General features: G+C 36.3%; 1 protein-coding gene across 1 annotated transcript in view; it reads left to right on the top strand.

Annotated features, from left to right (window-relative positions):
* LOC115307413 (lipoxygenase homology domain-containing protein 1) overlaps positions 1 to 19445 on the top strand; it is a 117993-nt gene that overhangs the window by 18603 nt on the left and 79945 nt on the right. The window contains exons 11-13 of the mRNA XM_029959374.1: positions 233 to 274; positions 4208 to 4371; positions 16516 to 16741. Coding sequence (XP_029815234.1) covers positions 233 to 274; positions 4208 to 4371; positions 16516 to 16741 — 432 coding nt within the window. The remainder of the gene's footprint in view (positions 1 to 232; positions 275 to 4207; positions 4372 to 16515; positions 16742 to 19445) is intronic.

Below are 19445 nucleotides of genomic sequence, written 5' to 3'. Positions count from 1 at the left end.
ATATCAAAATTAACCATTTTGCTGCTTCCTTTGCTATATTTCTGAGAGAACACAATTTGTGTTAAATAGTATAATTGCTACAAGTGATAGTGAGAAAGTAAGGAGGGAATGAATGAGAAAGGGTTTTCTTGTATCGGGTAAAACACGGAATGTCTTTTTCATCTCTTCTTTCAAACCTTTTCTTTAGTGTTAAAGGATAGGTCCTCTATTAACAGATTTTTTTTTTTGGCAGAGTTTAAAAAAAATCAGCATCTGAAAATTCAAGAGGCAAATGGTAAATGCTGCTCTAGTTTTCTTCTTTTAATGAAGACTTTCTGTTTCAGAACTAATTGCTTTACATGTTTGCTTCCATTTGTATTTATTTTAAAACATTAATTACAGCACACTATTCATACATTTTAGTAAACTCTGAGGTTCACATTTTAATTTAAACAATAAATAACTTTGTTTATGCTTTCTTTTTATTCTGTCATTTTTCTTTCCATAGTATTAATTTTCTCTGCTTGTTTGAAAAATTTTTATTCTTCTAACACTTACTGGTGATCTATCTTAATTTCATTTTTTTATAGTTAATATTTTAATACATGATTAGCTCTCCTGGGCTATATATAGTTTTGTTCTCAACATTAACTTTTTGTTTTCTGTTCTACTTCTGATTTCATATTTGTTCAGGTTGCCTCTTCTGTCCCTGCAACCAGAGCAGATTAAATTAAATTTCTTAATAACACATTAGAATTTCTCAGCTGTGAGAAGTGCTTCATGCTGTAGGTTGAACAATGATTTAGAAGGTGTTGGGAGAAAGTTTGAAAATGTTTATTCAAAATTTATTGTATCAATCAAGATATCCACAAAGACATAAATACCTTGTCCTAAACAGTGTTCCTATGGCAAACGTTTAACAGTAAAATGTGTGCCCAGTTATTTTATAAATTATACTAGAATCCCACTATTATAAACTTTATTTTGAACCAAAAGTATCTTTTCTTCCTGCCTATGCTTTTTTCAGAAGGCATTCATTTTTGGTCTGTTCATCACTCTTTGTGCTTCAGCTGTTCTGCACACCTTGTTTTCTCATGGCCTGCACCTGGAGATCCTCTTAAATTGGTCTGGTTAGTCATTTCTGCACCTATAGCTGGGTCTCTATGCTATGTTGTTTAAGCTGTGCAAATGTCTCAATCAGAGTTAGGCAGCCAAAAGCATATGCAACAAATAAAGTCTTGTTTGGGACAGTCGGTAAAATGTGGAACAGTGGGAGACTTGAAATTGCGTGTCCTACACCTAGAGGGACTACATCAATTCCTGCTTCAGTGGTTCATCTGAGATTTTGTTCACCTACTTTTTTCCCATAAGCTTTTAATTATATCTCATCTTCATTCTACATAATTTTTTTTAAACAGAATTATTTTTCTGAGAATTAGAACTTTCTAGTGTGTTGTATTGTTCTATAAAAGAAAAAAAAATAAATCTAGAAAGTCATCTGTGGCAAGGTACCACTTTCTGATGTCCCCAGGGAGGTATATGGTGTTAGATTGCACCTTTTCTCCATGTATGCTAAAGGAATGCCATGTCATTACATATTTTTCTGTATTATTTTCCCCTTAATGTGTATTCCTCTTCAGCCATTAAGGAACTCTTGGTATTCTACCTCATCAGAACAACCCCAGCTTTTTATACCAACAAGAATTACATTTTTGAAATACTGTTTCCAGCTTCCATTTGGAAGCATGCAATGCAATGAGAATTTTGGGCATCAGATTAGAAATTTTAGGATTCTTTTCCTATACCCACATTGTCTTTCAAACACAAGTCCTTTCTGTTTCGAGAAAAAAGAAAAAGACTCAAAATCAATATAGAGGAGTTCAAGCCAAAACTCTTTTTAATCATTTTTTTGGTGAAATTTGATTCCTTATTTTACCTTCACAGTGGTAATTGTGTGCAAAACAGTTTAGTGATACTAAACTTATCCGTAGGAGGTAGAAGATGAGCTAGGTAGAACATACAGTCTCAAGAGTAGCAACTGCATCATTTTGAAGCTCCATTGCTTAATAAAAGATAGACTTTGAGGGGATAATACAAGAGAAATGGCCATCAAAAACACTCAAGGCACAATTAATCAATGAACATGTCCAAAAGAAAATAAATTTTACCTGCTTTGAAATGAGTATTTGTTTCTGACTGATTTTTTAATTTTTAGGCAGAGTAGTGGGTCATATTTTACCCTTTGTCTGCACCACCCTTCATAAGCCTTTGTAAATGGAATTGTCCTTATTTTCCAACCAAATGGTCCAAAGGAACTTTGCCTTTAAGGAGGTTGACTTTTTTATAAGCAAGCTCTTCTTCTATGGGGCAGGAAGCCCTTGCCTTACGCTCTGTGTTTCCAGTTTCAGCGTATAGAGGCTTTTCACTCTTCTAATTAATGTTTATCCTTTTGTTGTCTGGCACTATGGTTCTTTTTTCAAGAAGGTGGGTCTATAGAGAAGGCTGTGAAGATTCAGATTTTCAAAGGCACAAAAGAATTTCTTACAAGTTGGAGTTTAACAACTTTTGGCAGAACTTGCATGGTTCACTTCCTTTATAGAATTGTAGAACAATTTGAGTTGAAAGAGATCTTTAAAGATATCTAGTACATGCCTCTGACATGGAAAAGGACATCTTGCACCAGACCAGGTTGCTCAAAGCCCCATCCAACCTGTCCCTGAACACTTCCAGAGACGGGGAACCCACAGCTTCTTTGGGCAACTTGTTCCAGTATCTTATCATCCTTGTAGTAAAAATATTTCTTCTTTATGTCTTGTCTAAACCTACCCTCTTTCAGTTTAAAACCACTTTCCCTTGTCATATCACTACACGTCCTTGTAAAAACTCTTTGCTTTTCTTTTAAGTCCTTTTAATAAAGGCTGCAATAAGCTCTGCCTGGAACCAAGCTGAACAACCTTCACAGGAGAGGTGCTCCAGCCTCCTGAGCATTTTCATGGCCCTTCTCTGGATCTGTTTCAACAGGTCCCATCCTTCTTATATAAAGGTCCCCAGAGCTGGTTGCAGTACTCAAATGGGATCTCATCACAGTAGAGTACAGGGGGAGAATTCCTTCCCTCAACCAGCTGGCCAGGTTTGATTGGTCGGACCAAATAAACTTCAGCTGCTTTCTGAATTCCCAGATGTGTATTTGCGTGTGCTTAAAAACCTACCACCTTCCAAAACCAGGCATTGGTCAGACATCAAAAAACTTGGAAAACAGGAGATCAAACTTCCTGGTCCAGTTCAATCTTTGCAGGGCAAATTACTGAGTGATAATGGGGCTGGCCCAAGATAAATGTTTCTGTCAGACAACAGATTTTAATCAGGAAGGCATTACCAGACAGCTTTCTATTAATAAAACTGCAGTGTATGCTATGGTATTTATTTATAAGATGACTGTGGGCTGGTATTTCCTTTGTTGTTTGTCTTGCACAGAATGAATTTAAGTTGCTAAGTGGAACTTGTTTCACACAGACAAAAGCTGCAATCAATGAGGGGCAGAGAAGCGTGCAATCCCAGCTTTTCAGATGCAGAAATGCATTTTACAATTATGAATTGTTCTTTTCCAAAATAAGATTTATATTAAGCTGCTTTTGAATATATAAATAATTTGTGTACATTGCATGTGAGCAAAGATGACATTTTAGTGTCAGGGAGCTTTATATAAAATGATTTTCTAATGAGTCCTCGTCTCGTTCAGAATTTTCTACAAAATCTCTTTTTTTTCCATGCTGATTTCAATGTCATGCTTCCAGCCATGCAATCGGAGCTCTGTTGATGTGCCACATCAACATAAAATGAGAGGAAATTTTACTTAATTGGGATGTTTTGATATTTGTCCTGATGCATTTCTTGGTCATATGTATTGTCATAATCTAAATTCTGGATGTTGGTCTTCTTCCATGTGGAGCAACAGGGTTATCACTAGAAATTTCACTGAGTTCTGGGTTCATATTTCCAGCTATCCTATTTTCTGCAATCCTAGATCCTTGATCCACAACTTGCTTAAGACGAGTTTGAATGATGTACTATTTAGCCTATCTTCTGTTGCCTCTTCCTCATTACCGTTTAGGCACATTGTAGTCATGGTCCTTGAGCCAAACTATGCTTTTGTTTATATCTTTCAAGTAAATTGCAACATTTAAGTACCAGTTATACAAGCATTTTGACTTTATTTTTTACTTTACAGAAGGAGACTGGAAGATTACTGTAGTCACTGGAGATTTTGAAACAGCTGGCACAACAGCAACAGTATCCCTTTACGCTTATGGAGAAAACAAAGCTTCTGGTCCTATTATTTTGGGATCTGGGAAACACCAGCTGTTTAATCCCAGCAGTGAAGATACATTTAAGGTGTAGTATGGTTGTTATGTAAACTCCAGAGAATTGAAACCATATGCAATATAGCTTTTCTCAAAACAAGATAATAGAGGTAATAAAAAGGACTCAAAGCTATATGTAAGGATCATAAGTATTTCTGAGGGAGTGGCTGATTTTTTATGATAGTGAGTTTTAAATAGCCAATGTATTCACAACTGCATCAAGCAGACATGTCTCCCAGAATCTGCTTCATACTTGCATCTGCTTAATGTGTTAGTTTACACTAGATGTTGTTCATTTGAAGAGGTAAAAAGAATTTTCTTTATCTGGTCTTTGCATTCATGAAATAAGATAGTCTTGGTTATGGCTTGTGTTGCAAGTTCATCTTTGAAAGTGTCCACTGTAAATTCTTCCATGAACTTCCTTGGACTTCCACTGAAGCACACTATTGTGTGAACCTTTTCTTGGAGAAAGTAAGAAGGAAAGGGGGGATGGATAGGGACTAGAATAAAATCACACAGAGTATGTTAACTCGTGATTCAGATTAGTGGTGTCCTGCTTCTCCAAGCAAATGGAGAGATTTCTCTCTATGAAAAAATCTCTGAGATGTCCTTCAGAAACATAGCATTTCTCAGGACTTCTACAAGACCTTATAATTCCTGCAATTTCCTCTAGTTCATGCGGTTCCTCAGTCAGGATTGTATCTGTTGCGGTAGTTAAAACTGTGATATGTCTTTTAGGTTGAAATAATTTATGCATAATAAACAGATGATAGAGAATCAGTGACAGATGGGACAGGAAGTATCTGTGATTTTTTAAATTTTTTTTGCTGTTTGAAGTATAAGTAAGTCCTTGCAGAAGAAAGGCAGTGGTGATCTTCCCCTTACATTTTTTAAGTAGAAAGCAACTTGGCTAAATTTGCAGATAATGGTGTTTTAAGATTATCTCATATCAAAACAGGAAGGTGAAATCAGTGTTTACCTGAAAACTAAATTTAAATATTCCTTTTCAAATCATTCTGGCTGTATGATCTTGGATATTTGAGCTGGTTAATGCTGTCTGACACCAGTTCTTAATCATTTATTCTGTTCCCTGAGGGAAGAACCAAGAACATTTGTTTGCTTGCTTTCTCTTTGGAAGGAGCAATATATATCCCAAAGCATAATTTTTATCCTCCCAGCAACAAAGCAAGATTGACACCTGCTCCGGGAGTTCTGATGATTTCTATTCACATCAACATTTATGTTTAGGTGTGATATACTGCACCTTGGTTTTGTGCCTGATGTTTTTCTTTGGTGATATGCCATTGTACTGAGGAATACAACTTAAACCTTTTATAAAACCTAACTGTGTAATCAAACCTGTAAATTAATCTGTAACCATACCATCAGAGCTTCAAAGTTGACCAGATGTCTGTCCATCCATTGTTTCTCAAAAGCACTTAACTTTCAGTCAGTGCTGATCAATGGGGAGAGAAAGAAAAGAAAGATAAAGTGTTTTGGTTTCCTTTTCCCACACTTTCCCTCTTAAATGTCTCAATTTAATAAGGTAGCTGAGTTTTTTGTTAACCCAAAAGAAAACTGTGTTCTCCAACTATTTCAGCACTTCATATTGCCACAGTTTTCTGTTGCAGCCCAAGGGAATGAGTCTGGCCACTTCGGAGATGGAGGGTAAAATGGCACTTTATTGGAGGGAGAACTCTGCTTAAATAGGGTAGGGAACCGAAGGTACTGGAAAAGTGGGCGGAACTAGGGAGGAGTTGGGGAGGAGTATGCTAATATGAACCAATGAAGAGGGAAAATGGGAGGAGATAACCATAAGGGATTACTAATTAATTAGGTACTGCAGTGCAGCAAATCCTAACCAATCAGGGGAAAGGGAGAAAACTGGGGTGCAGAACACTGAGGGGTTTTATAAAAAACTGAGGAGTAAGGGTACAATGAAGGATGAAATACAACAAACATTAAACATGAACATGAATATGAAGAGTATTAACTTTCCTTAGACGAATGTAAAGAAGGTGTTTTCCACAGGAGTTCCATAGATTTCTTCACATATTTCTATGTCCTTTTTCCACTGCTCTTAGTCAAACCTCTCCTGTACTCCCACAGTTTTCCAACATTAAGAGCATCATATAATAACATCAGTAATTCTAAAACCTGTGGAGTTGCAGAAAAATTGGATAGCACCTCTTACTTTTGATTACGCTAGTTTAGTCTATTAAGTTTGGGAACCATCTTGACTAAATGGCCCTTGATTTGCAGTCTTTGTGTAGAAATGTGCTGCATATTCGAAGGCTATTTAAACTCTAGGTAACCTTTTTTTAAAACAAAGTGTTAGCTGATGCAAGGAGCTGCAAGAGTTCAGCATAATATAATGGAAAAAAATAAAGTTCAATCATGCCTCACAAAAACAATCAAAGTACCATATCATTTCAAAATCCCTCTGGTCAAAAATACAACCATAAGAAATGATGGAGAAATGGCCACACAAAGAGAATGAGACAAAACCATACTGGATTGTCTGAATAAAAATCAAGAGTAGTAGTCTGATAGAAAGTACAGTCAACTGCGTAGTAACCTAAAAGTAAATAATGAATATTCAGTAAAGATAAAAATAATGAAAAAAAGAAAGAAAGTTATTAAAACTCGAGTGAATCAACTTGTGCTTCTTTATATCCACCTGAGATTTCATTGCTCATCTAGAACTTGATTTTGATGTTACTTGTATTGCTGTATAAAACCAGTGTAACTTCATTCACCTTGGCTATTTCTGATTAAGGTTTGTGTAAGTTAAATTAAAAACTGGCCAGACTCCAGTGTAATGTAGGTAGAGTGTAAGAAGGCTATTACCCTTGGAGATCTCTATATGATGGTATTCATTGAAGGTAATTTACAGATATTGTGTGACAGAGACAGTTCTTGTTTCTGACTGGAGGCTTGGGTTCTAGGTTCTCACAAGACAGTCATGTGTAAACTGCACAATATTTGCCCTTGAGGCCTAGCAATTTTTCCTACAGATGGGTATGTCAGGGATGAACAATATAAAAACATTAAAAAAACAGTGTTGAACTTTGGTGGGTTTCCCTTTCTGCTCTGCAATTGTTCCTGTGTGTTCCAAGAAACTACTTCTAGGCTACAGTTTTCTGCTTCTCTTACTATTCAGGCATAGTTTTTAGGGCATAATTTTTCTGTTGAGAGTCATTCCTCCTCCAGCAAAGGGATATCAATCTACCATAAGTTACAGCTTTCATCACAAGTGTGATCTGTTTCCTGCATTTTCCTCTGGTGTCATCACAGTCCCTGATTACTTCTCAGTATTTCAAAAATACTGATTTTGGCAGAATGTTGAGTTGCTCAAGACATTGAAGCTTTAATTATATTGTAAATTATATTCTCTGTAGCCCTGTATTCTGCATCATCATTCTTTGAAACATGGTGAATTATCCCTTATGAGTGTACACACTGTTTGATAAAGAAATTCTTTTTATAAGTATTCTTTTAATGTTTGGTCATGCCAAATATTCCCTTCTGTGTCAAAGAGAACTAAGCAGAAGTCTGTAAGCCTATTATCTTCAGTAAAAGTCAGCTGCAATCTCTCAATTTTTATTACTTCAATACATAATAATTCCATACCTTCGAGTACAAGTTCTGCTGCTCCAGTAATAATGAAGTTAGTAAACGCACTGACTGGTTCTGCAGATCTGCTTTCAAAATACTGCTTATCTTAGTTGATAGTGGCAGGACTTAGTACTTCCTTAACAAGAATTTTTTCATGCTTTGCTTACGTTTTCATGCTCACGTTTACTTCATTATCAACTCTGCAATCTCTTTAGGGCAGTGTTGTTCTTACCAATCTTGACACATTGTCCAGTTTATCTTAAACAATACTATATTAAACTACTAGAAAGGCTGGAATTTTTTCCTAATAGATTTTCAAAATCTTTGCTTTAACCTTATTTTATATTTTGTAGTCGGTGGCTGTCTTTCTAAGGAAGGTAGTTGTTCCATGTTTGCAAGTACAGAACATGGAGTATGCATTATATTTTAGGAGCATTGGAAACTGGAATCTATCCCTGATGGGAATTTTGCTGCATGAACCCATTTCTCTAATTTGTAAAGACGATGCCACATCCAGTCACATGATTTAAAGTTTCGTCATCTGTATAAATAATCCTTTAAACACTGCTATGCTCTATCAGGGCAAATACCAGAAAATAATATGGGTACATGAAAAGCAGGTCTCCTCCTAATACTTGCAGAGGTACTTGATCATAAAAATTAATAAACAGTGTTCCTGTGATAAGATTGTTAAAGCTCTAAAACCAGTCTTTTTCCTTCCAGTTAAATGTGCTTTGTTTGTAAAGAATTGTGTTCATCAGGTGCACCTTAGGCTGTACTGCATTACATGAAGGTGGTACACTTAGAAGTTTATCTGTCGTTTTTCATTTTGGTTTCCTCCTGTTTAAATACAATCATCAATGATTTTAAATAACCTATACAGGAATAATTAAAACTCCTTTCTTTAGAATCAACCCTACAGACTCTAAGAATCTGTTGTGTTTCACTGCATGTCTTTCATTCCTCTATCCTGGATTCGTAGTTATTCATTCATGAGTAAAAACTGAGATCTCTAAAGTAAAATGAGAAGCAGTGAGGGGAAAACTAAATGTTGTAAAAATAGGTTGAAACAAATCCATTTTCATGCTTTTCCTCCTATTGTTTGAATAAAAGAGCCTGAAATGAGCTCAGTGAGAATCCTTCCAAACTGGGAAGATTGCAGAAGTTAACACAAGCACTGATGTAGCTATCCGCTTTCTTAACCATGAGACTGACGATGCCTAAAAGCTGGGCATAGCTTGTGTCCTGCTATTTTCCAGCTGTCCCTGTTTGCCATAACAGCCATTTAGGTCCAGAAACAGTGGAATAAAACCTAGGGAAACTCAGGCTTTAGTCAGAGATGCTTAAGGCAGCACAAAACAATCATACTCATAGCTTTAACTCGACTTGAAACTGTCTGTCTGTGAAATGCATATGAACCTCATTCCTTACTGAGATAAAAAGGAGAAGTATGTAAAATTATCTCCATCAGCTATAGTCTGTGCATGAAGCAAAATTTAACTTGTTCCAATAAAAAAACATAGAATGATTGTAAAGAACTCACAAACAATCTTGGAGAAAAACACAACTCATCTCATCTTCAAGAACAGGGAATGGGGAATGTGGTGCTACTTGTTCAGTAATTATTCAGTATGTACTGCAGTATGGAGTGTATATAGATAGATATATATAAAGATGCATAGATATATGTATGTATTTACTGTATATATATATATATATATACATATGCACTTGGTATTAGCATAATTTGATCAATCGCCCACTAAAAAAAAAAGTTCTTTCAGAGCTTGAGTGGACTGGAAAAGAAAGTGTTTAACTGTCAGTGTGCAATGAGAAGTATTTGTTTATCCAGTTTATTTTTGTGACCAAAGCAACTATGAAGTGGGAAAAAATAATGCTCATTTTTGTGTGGCCTTTAATCCTACTCCTTGCATGTCTATATCCACCCTTTTTCATGAGACTGTTAAATTTCTGTGTGAACACCTGTGACATACTCTAATTCTTTAGTTAATATGTAACTGTGTCAAGTTTCTTGGGCATAATTAACAAGTGGGCTGAATTCAGACATCTGGAAAAAGCAAGCACCGTGGGTAGATCATGGGTACTACACTGATATATTAGTTATGATATTTTTGGCAACAGTTATTAGCTGAATGCTCACAATTAAAAAATATCTTCTACTTTCAAAGATTTCTTCATTATATGCAGATGCTGTAGAAGTTAAACTAATGAAGTCAATGATTTTTCTTTCTTTTGGGAATCCAGTTGCTGTGCATGACTTTTCTAAAATTCTGTTAATGAAGTGGCCTTACATGAAATTAATAACTGTCTGTTGAACATGTTATCTAGTGGATATGTTAGGCATTGGGACTTTGGTGCAGCTGCCTCCGAAGTGTTGATTTATCCAAACGATTTTCATGCTAGCCTGAATTTATCACAAAGAGATTGCAGGATACTTTGTGTACAACATGAATGCAGTGACATTATTTTGCTTATTGCAGTATATAAAAGAGAAATGGGGTCATTACATGTATTCTTTCCATCCTTTTATGGAGGTATCTATCCACTGAACAGTTTTTTGGTCAGACAAGAAATTACTTCACTTTTCACTTAGCTAAACATCTTAAGTACATGAAAATAGGTCATACTGACTCCACTCAAAATATCACAGGTATGCTAGGGACCGAAAAGTGTATTTGCATAGCTCATTTAGAAGTGGAATTAAAATTTAGTCCTTGCATCCTCTTTAGGAAGAACTTCTTGCTGATAAACCTGGATTTCAATTTATGCTGAGAGACAAATTGTAAAATATGAGTTTCGTTAATCTTCAATTTCAAAAAATAAGGCAAAGTTGTCTAATGCATGATTTAATGAAAATGTTCCCATTGCCTTTGGTAAGAAGATAATTTAGTCCTATGCTTGTACAAAAATAAATAGTAGCAATGTGCAAAGTGTATAGGTGTATGGATTAGCAGGTCAATCTAGTTTAACTGCTTGTAAACTTTTAGAATATGACTGTGACTGAAGCAAAGTGGCTGTGTTTGAAAATGTGGCCCTTTTGAAAGTGGTGGACAGTTTTTTCAATAATATGTACTGGTACTGATACTATAAAATATGATGTGTTGGTATTATTTCCTATAACAGTGAAGAAAAATGCTACAAAGGTAATAGAATTGCCACTATCATTGTAGCCACAATGGTATTATTGAGGTTATTAAGTACTGGCAGTCTGTCACATAAGCAAGGCCTGTATGAGGTCCATCCCCTTTAGAACTTATCACGGAACTTGATGCAAATCGGTTGATGCATCAGAAGGAGTTTCACAATCAACCAACAAATGAACTGTAGATGATTATTCAAATGTTTTATAAAAACTTTTGCTATGAAGAGCATAAAGTTGGCATTTCTAGAAGATCTCTGTAATAGACCATCCCTAAGAAAATCAATATACCTGATGTTTGTCGTATTTCTTGACCTCAGTGAGATATCTGTGTTTCCATGCCCTTGTTTGTTATCTCTGCAGCTTAGGTCTTATTTACATTCTATATGTGGCTGATGTAAGCCACATCAGAATTGAACCTGACTTTGAATTTCCATCCATGTCCAAACTCTACTACATCAAACTGAAGAATCTAGAGGAAGACACTTTGCAAACCAATTTTTAATATGTTTAATCAACAGATGTTTGAAACTCTGCAATGTTTTGACCATGTGCTTTGGTTGAGGACTTGATGTCTGATGATTTTGACAATGCTCTGTTGCAGAGAACAGCAAAGATTAATCTCAAGCTGCTACTTGTGCTGCAGCACTGCTGGTCAGTGCTCACCAGCAGCAGGGTGCCATGAGAAGTAGGACACTGGTCAGTCTAAATGACTACTGTGCTAACTCAGGTGCACAGTGGCTAGGACTCTTAACAGGTTTGTTCAGGGCAGTGTAGAACTATCCCAAAATACATCAGCCGTCTATCTCCCTGTACCGTTGTCATTTAGGAGGTTTGAGTTCCTGCAATATCCACTCACAGTGCAGTGGAGGAGTGTCTTTATTATATTCGCCACATTCTTCAGTAGATTTACAGCATATTTGCTGAGAAGGTTGTTGCTATTCCTCTCTTATTCTGTCTGCACAAATTCTGCTAGTCACAACAGAAATTGCATGATTATATGAGAGACCAGGTGACTGTAAATGAGATCACATCATCCCTGAGCAAAAATACGAGCTTTACAAAGTTAGTCAAGAGAATTACAATTGATAATTTTTGATCTCTCAATTGAGTTATGGAAAAACAGCAACTAACCCAAAATGAACAGAAAATTTTAGAAAAAAATACAGAATTTTCGACTTGTGTCTTTTCCTGAGGATCTCAACATTTATGAAGAGAGCTTTGCAATGTCCCTGTAGGAGACACGTACATGTTTTTCTTGTTGTATAATTGAGAAAGTGAAGCAAAGAGGGCTTGTGAACTATGTAATGTTTCTCAGAAAACCTAAAGCAGATTCAGGAGTAGAATCTAGTTGCTTGATTTTCAGAACAATGCTTTAGTCCTGAGACCCATTCTTTCCTCTGACTTTTATTGCATTTTTGTCAGAATGGCTATTTCCATATAAAATTGAATGTTACTTTTGCATCTGTGGTGCTGGAATACAGAGCAGCTAGACTAAGGTTTCTGTAAGCAGGTTGTTTATGAGGGCAACAAAGTCAACTTTGTTTTACAACTTTTTTCATAATGTTCTGGCTGTGAAAGCAGATTTCTAGATGCCAGGTTGCATTCAAGTCATGCAGAAGTTTAAGGCAATTTAGTCAACACTAGAAATGAAGAAACAACCTTAAGACACAGTGTTTATGTTGTCAAAAGAATATCATTAGCTCTACTGTGTTATAAGAGTGTTTTCCTCTGCATTTCACTGCAAAAGCAAAATTTGACATACATTTGACAGGATTCCAATTGACAAAAACTAACATGTTAGCAAGTCAATACCACTGAGAGACCAATGTGATATCTGATCTGACAGCAAGATAAATTGTTCCAAAAATGAAACTGGTGCTGAAACTAAATTTGTAATTGTATTATACATCTTCCAGAACATCATATACAGTTGATTTGCTCTCTGCCATTGACATTCTTGTATTAATTTCCATGCAAGAATAAACACAATTTTCCCCCCCAAGAACACCCATAAACAATTAGTCAGAAACAGAATATTAAGCAAAAGTATTAACTGTATTACTAAGCATGTTATCAGCTTGGCAGTGTTCTGTGTTTTTAATTATTTTTGAGATTTTTCAAAAACCTAATGGTCTGGACAGAGCTTTCTGTTCCCTTTTTTTTTTGGTTGGTTTTTTTTATTTTTTTTTTTTGGTCAGGTCTCCTACATGTGGTTATTTTTGTGATCTCTTTTCTTCAGTTGGACCAGTGGTCTGCCAAACATCCACTGCTATGCAGCTGACAGGACAAGGGAGGTGATTCTGCCCCTCTGTTCTGCTCTGGTGAGACCCCACCTGGAGTACTGTATCCATCTCTGGGGTCCCTAGCACAAGAAGGAAATAGGTCTTCTGGAGAACAGCAGGAGGAGGAGATGACCACAAAAATGGTCATCTGGCTATAGCACCTCTCCTATGAAGAAAGTCTGAGAGAGTTAGGGCTGTTCAGCCCGAAGAAGAGAAGGCTCTGGGGAGACTTTATTTCAGTATTTCAGTACTTAAGGGACTTATTTCCAGTCTTTTAAAAGGGACTGGAAATTAGCAAATATAACACCCATCTGCAAGAAGGGTCAGAAGGACGATCTTGGGAACTACAGGCCTGTCAGCATGACCTTGGTGCCAGGGAAGGTCATGGAGCAGATCACCCTGAGTGCCATTGCATGACGTATGCAGGACAATCAGGGGATCAGGCCCAATCAACATGCGTTGATTGAAAGGCAAGTCCTGCTTGACCGACCTGACTCAGTGAGAGGGAAAGGCTATGGATATTGTCTGTCTGGACCAGCTTCATGAAAGAAGGTTGTAGTGAGATGGGGGTCAGTCTCAAGTGAAAGGACAAGAGGAAAAGGTCATAAATTGCGATAGGGGAGGTTCAGATTATATATTAGAAAAAATTTTTTTCACTGGCAGAGTGGTTAGACATTAGAATAATTTATCCAGGGGCATTGTGTAGTCACTGTCTCTGGAAGTGTTCTAGAGGTGTCTGGATGTGGCACTTGGGGATATGGTTTAGGGGTGATTATGGTGGTGCTAGATGATCTTGAAAGTCTCTTCCAACCTTGATGATTTGATGATTTTGTGATTATAAGAAAGATGGGGATGGATTTTGGCAGGGTCTGTTGTGATAGGGTGACAGCTAATGGCTTTTAACTAAAAGAGAGTAGTTTTAGACTAGATATAAGGAAGAAGTTTTTTACAATGAGGGTGGTGAAACACTGGAACGGGTCTCCCAGAGAGGTGGTGGATGCCTCATCCCTGGAATCATTGATGATCAGTTTGGATGGGATTCTGAGAAACCTGGTCTAGTGGAAGATGTCCCTGGTCATTGCAGGGGAATTCACCTGGAAATATACCTACCATCTTAGACTTTCTTCTAAAAAAAAAAATTCACTTTAGCATAATATGATAAATAAATATAATTAAGAAAATTATAGCTTCACTTTTGAGCCATCTCATATGATGTGTACTATAGATATGTACAATTTGCTTTATCAATAGTTTCAGTTTTCTTCATAGACAAAAGACTAATTAGATGCTTCAGAAGTTGAAAGAGGCTCTTTGACAGAATTTCCTGGTCCTGACCAAGAATCATGGCAATGAATACTGTACAAAAAATGGCTGTAATGCTTCTCTTTCAACAGGGTTATGCCAGAATTTAATCATGGAGATGAGGTCACAAGGTTTCAATGTTTTATTTACTAAATTGCCCTTTAACACTTCTGCACTGCAAATAGCAGCCAGTGCCTAGATTTCAGGAGAGCATCACACTTTATTCGGTTTGCAATAAAGGGTGAGATAAAGGGTGAGAGTTCTAATATATTTTTCTATTTATTTGCAAGGCAACCTTAGCAGTCTCTTGCCCACTGCAGTGGTCTCTGTTTTGTAGCTGGGTGACAGGGTTATTATGGCAACTTAGCCTATGTGCTGACTACATTTTTGGCTAGTTTCAGAGTGCTTTTTATCTGTTGCTGTAATTCTGGTGTGAATATTAGCGACATATTTTTGATGTACGTGGTTTTATTGCATTAATGCCATAGTTATACCTTCAGTTAGCACATCTTACTTTAACATACTGTTTTAATATAGCAAAACCTACTACTATGGTCATAAGTGTGACTCTGTGCAGACTTTATACTACTAGCATAGGTGTCATGATCTCACCCTATGAGGCTGAATTGTGCCAGGCTCACCGCAAGGATTCAAGGAAATGGTGTTCAATTAGGGCTGCAAGACTCTCTTCTGTGATGGTCATTGTGACCAAGAAATGTCAGTGTTACACTAACCTGTGCCATTGCCTCGGAAAACGTTTTGACAAAAGAGTGAAAGTGATATGTCTCTAGTGTCTCTGACATTTCCTGGCTCCACAGAGACAAGGAGCATTACCTTGTTGTCTTCCTTTGTAAAGAATTGAAGGGGAAACTCTCACTCTGGGGCAGACATCAATATTACCAGCCAGAACAGACACAACAGACCTTCAAACACAGACCTTAGTTAATCTTTTTTGTTGATTTGGACTACTGAGACAATGCTGGTGTTAACTGTTTGTCAAGCTTTTTTGTTTGTTTGTTTTTTGTTTTGATGAGAGAAAGTACAAAATTGGTAAAATGGTAAAAGAAACAACTATTTTTCTGTTTTTTTCTTACTGATTTTTTTCCCAAATACCATGATCTTTCAAACACAGTACCGAAAATTGAAGTGGTCAACCCTGCTTTTGTGCTTAGGTTCTTGCCATCAACATTGCTGAAAAAACTTCTGCAACCTAAAACATAGTTGCTCTTATTTCAAGGCTGCAGTATTCAATGTGACATAGTCATGTTTTATTGTTTAAATTTTCTGTAGTGTGGCATCAGCACTTACAGAAACAGTTAACCTTGACACCAGTGCACGTGAAAATAGAAGTCAAAGAAAAACCTAGCAGACTGATAAGTGGTAGGAATAGTTAATAGCACTCTGCTGATGATAACTGTATGGATTCCAAACATATTATTTCATGCAGCAATGACTGAACTTATTTCTGCTTGTTAAAGTATTTGTCTAGAAATAGAGATTTACATTATAACACTAGAAACTGGATGCTGTGAAGAGGTCTAAAAACAGACTGGAATGTCTAAGCCCTTTAGTCACTTTAAATAATATGGTACTGAAGTCAATAAAATTACACTTGCAGACTACTCCATAGGCTTCTGCTTGACTGCTCTGGGATTCATTGTATATTAAGGCTTTCTAAGGTTTTCTAAAAAAACCCATTGCTCTAGTCCACATTAGCTGTACATTTAGCTTGCATGCTCGGTATGAGGATGGCTAAAAGACAACACTGTAATTTGTTATTAAAATCTGTATTTTTTTTTCTTCATTACAGATTAATCTCGGAGATCTTGGGCAGCTATATAAAATCCGCATTGGCCATGACAACACTGGAAATGATCCCAGTTGGTACCTGAAGGAAGTCAAACTTGAAAGAGTAGTCCCTCGTTCTGATGAAGAGATTTGTCTCCCCATAGAGTGCTGGCTTGCGGAAGACAAGGATGAAGGTGATACGTGGAGAGAAGTGGCAATAAGAAACCCTGCAAAGGAACTTTTGCCATGTACGTACCTAGTATTTTAGATCATAGCCATATCCTGTGAATTTATGACAGCTTTTCATGTTTCTACCAGGGCAGACTGCCCAAAAGCCAGCGTGACCACGAAGCAATCCCTTCCGGTTACTTTCTAGCTCCACAGAAGCAGGAAGTGATCACTTAACCTCAATTCTTTCCTTCCCAAAATCAGAATAATGTCTGTGGCCAGTGCATGTAACCCCTATACAGTTTTTGATCTCTCAGAGTACCTGTGCATCACTGGGAAATTCTGCTCTTTAAAGAATGGAATCAGGCAGGAAATCAAGGCATATCAAGGTACATAGTGTTATGTGACATCCAGTTCCTTTTGTCAAGTTTGATATCATCGTTTCTTGTACTGCATAAAATATTCTTTACCAGAAATCCATTATCTGAAGCATCACACATGTGTTTTTCAAATCAGGCTCGAGTCACAGCCATTCACATAGGAATTGTTAGCCGCAGGGTGACACTTTGGTACTTCAAAGTTTAGGATAGCTTCGACACATTTTGTTCTCTTCAAGTGAAGTAGGAAATAGCCCATCATATAAGATTATTGTTTAAAAAGTCCTGGGCCTTTATGAAGGAATAGGGATTTGGTATAATCATATAGCATGATTTCTTTTTTGTAAAAATAGAATTCTCTTTATGTGTAGAATGACAACAATGCAGCTGATGGCCAATAATGTTTGACATTACATAGATATGTGCTACCATACAGCGAATTGCATTTAAACTGATGCAGTGAATTTTGCAAGAATTTTCAGTGTTTGAACATAAAAAAATATCATCATGCACTTAGTGACAAATCATTTCAGAGGAAAATACCAAAGAAGTGAAAACGTTCAAGTTAAAAGAATATAATTCTCTGAAAAAAACCATTAAGACTGTGATGTGTGAATGTATTATTAGAACGGCCAGAAGATGCTGAGGAACATGTATGAGCTAGCTCACATTTTCCCTCTGGTCTTTTTTTATTTTCTTCACTTTTTAAAAATTATTATGCAGAATATTTACTGACTTCAAAAAAAGATTTGAAAAAATAGGACTGACCTGGATGAATCAGGCCCTATGACCATTAACATGTATCACGGTACCATAATACACTCACAGTGGCATATATGTGGTATACTGGGGCAATAGGAAAATAGTGCAGAAACCAATTAAGTTGTACAAACAATCAATTCAACATCAATAATTCAAATCTGCATTATGTAGTCTGAGATACCCATTCATAGAGAAGTACTAATATTCTGGTAGGTGCACTCCAATTAAGTATTTCTACATGAAAAATCAAGTCAGTTCTATCAAAGGCTGGGAATATATTTAAAACAGCACATTCATTTACTCTTTAATTATTATATTACTGTATATTTCCTTATGCTTGCAGGAACATTATCTTAATTAAAATATATGTCTCAAGTATGTAAGAAAAGATACATTAGAAAAATTTGGAAATTTCCTGAAAATTTAAGATTTACTAATTAATTATTGATTTTAGGCATATTTAAATTGAACATCAATATAAACTCAGAAAGGAATCCAAAGGATTTCCTACTTATTTTCTCAAGAACAAGCAAATAAAACACTATCCATTCGCATTTTTCATTTAAAAGCTAATTGCTTACAAGTACTGTACAAATCACATCAAGTCACTTTCTCCAGCAGAAGAAATGATGTACTGCTAATTATTCAGTGATGATCTGATATTATTTGGTAATTTGTATCCTGTACTTTCAATTCAATCTGTTATCTTCTGGTCATATTAGATTTGCTAAACTATAAAAGTGATGTCCTAGAAAATTTAAACAAAAGGAACAAATGTAAACTAAGGACAAAAGGCACTTTTTGCACTTTTTTTAAACTGCTGTTCTTTAACATTTATCCTATTGTTCAGCTTCCCTCTTAGAAGAAAGGGTAATTTTCATCTTATTCTTTTTCTCCCTTTCCCCAGCAAAAGTCTACTATGCAACCAATATGGACCCAAAACCTTGGAGTTGATTTTTGATTCCTTGGCTTTCTCTTTTTCTAGCATCTCTTCTTAAGATCTGAATTTATTTCCTGAATCTTTTAGTTTTTCTTCACCTTCCTCTTTGAATATTTTTCTTTTCCATCCAAATTTCTCACCATGGTAACCCCTCTTAGTTTTTCTGACCGTCCCTCAACCACTTAAAAAAATTAATACTAATCTGGTCTCCTACTCCTAGTGATGATTTCACTTCTTTCTCAATCTCTCCATCACACCAGTCTCAGCTTCCTCTCCTAACTTAGTTTTCTTAACTCTCCAATATATGTCTGCATTTGTGCTCCCCTCTTTTCTTATTTTTTTCACATTGCCAAGGCTTATAGGTCTGTGGCTCCTTTTCCTCTTCCTATTACATCCTCTCTTTTGCTTTTCCAGCCCTGGAGATTTAAAAAGCTTCACCTGATCTATCTCTGAAGTTGTCCCTGAATTAAGCATGCTGTTGAACTGGATGATCCCTGGAGGTCTGCTCCAACCTGATTTTCTCATATGATTTTTCTATGCAGCCTCATTTTGTTTTGTTTTGTTTTTTCTGGTAGTCCTAGATATTTTTAGTTTACCAAACTTTACAAGTTTGTTTACTTGTTGCTGTTTTGATAGGGTTTCATCGCCTAGTTACATTGCGATGCACAAAATAAAAGAAAAATTGTTCAACTATTTTCTAAGTCA

The sequence above is a fragment of the Manacus vitellinus genome, unplaced genomic scaffold, assembly GCF_001715985.3.
Source record: "Manacus vitellinus isolate BGI_N305 unplaced genomic scaffold, ASM171598v3 scaffold_1_pilon, whole genome shotgun sequence".
NCBI classification, from domain to species: Eukaryota; Metazoa; Chordata; class Aves; order Passeriformes; family Pipridae; genus Manacus; species Manacus vitellinus.
The sequence above is the reverse complement of the archived record's forward strand: the minus strand, read 5'-3'. Positions and strand labels throughout refer to the sequence as shown.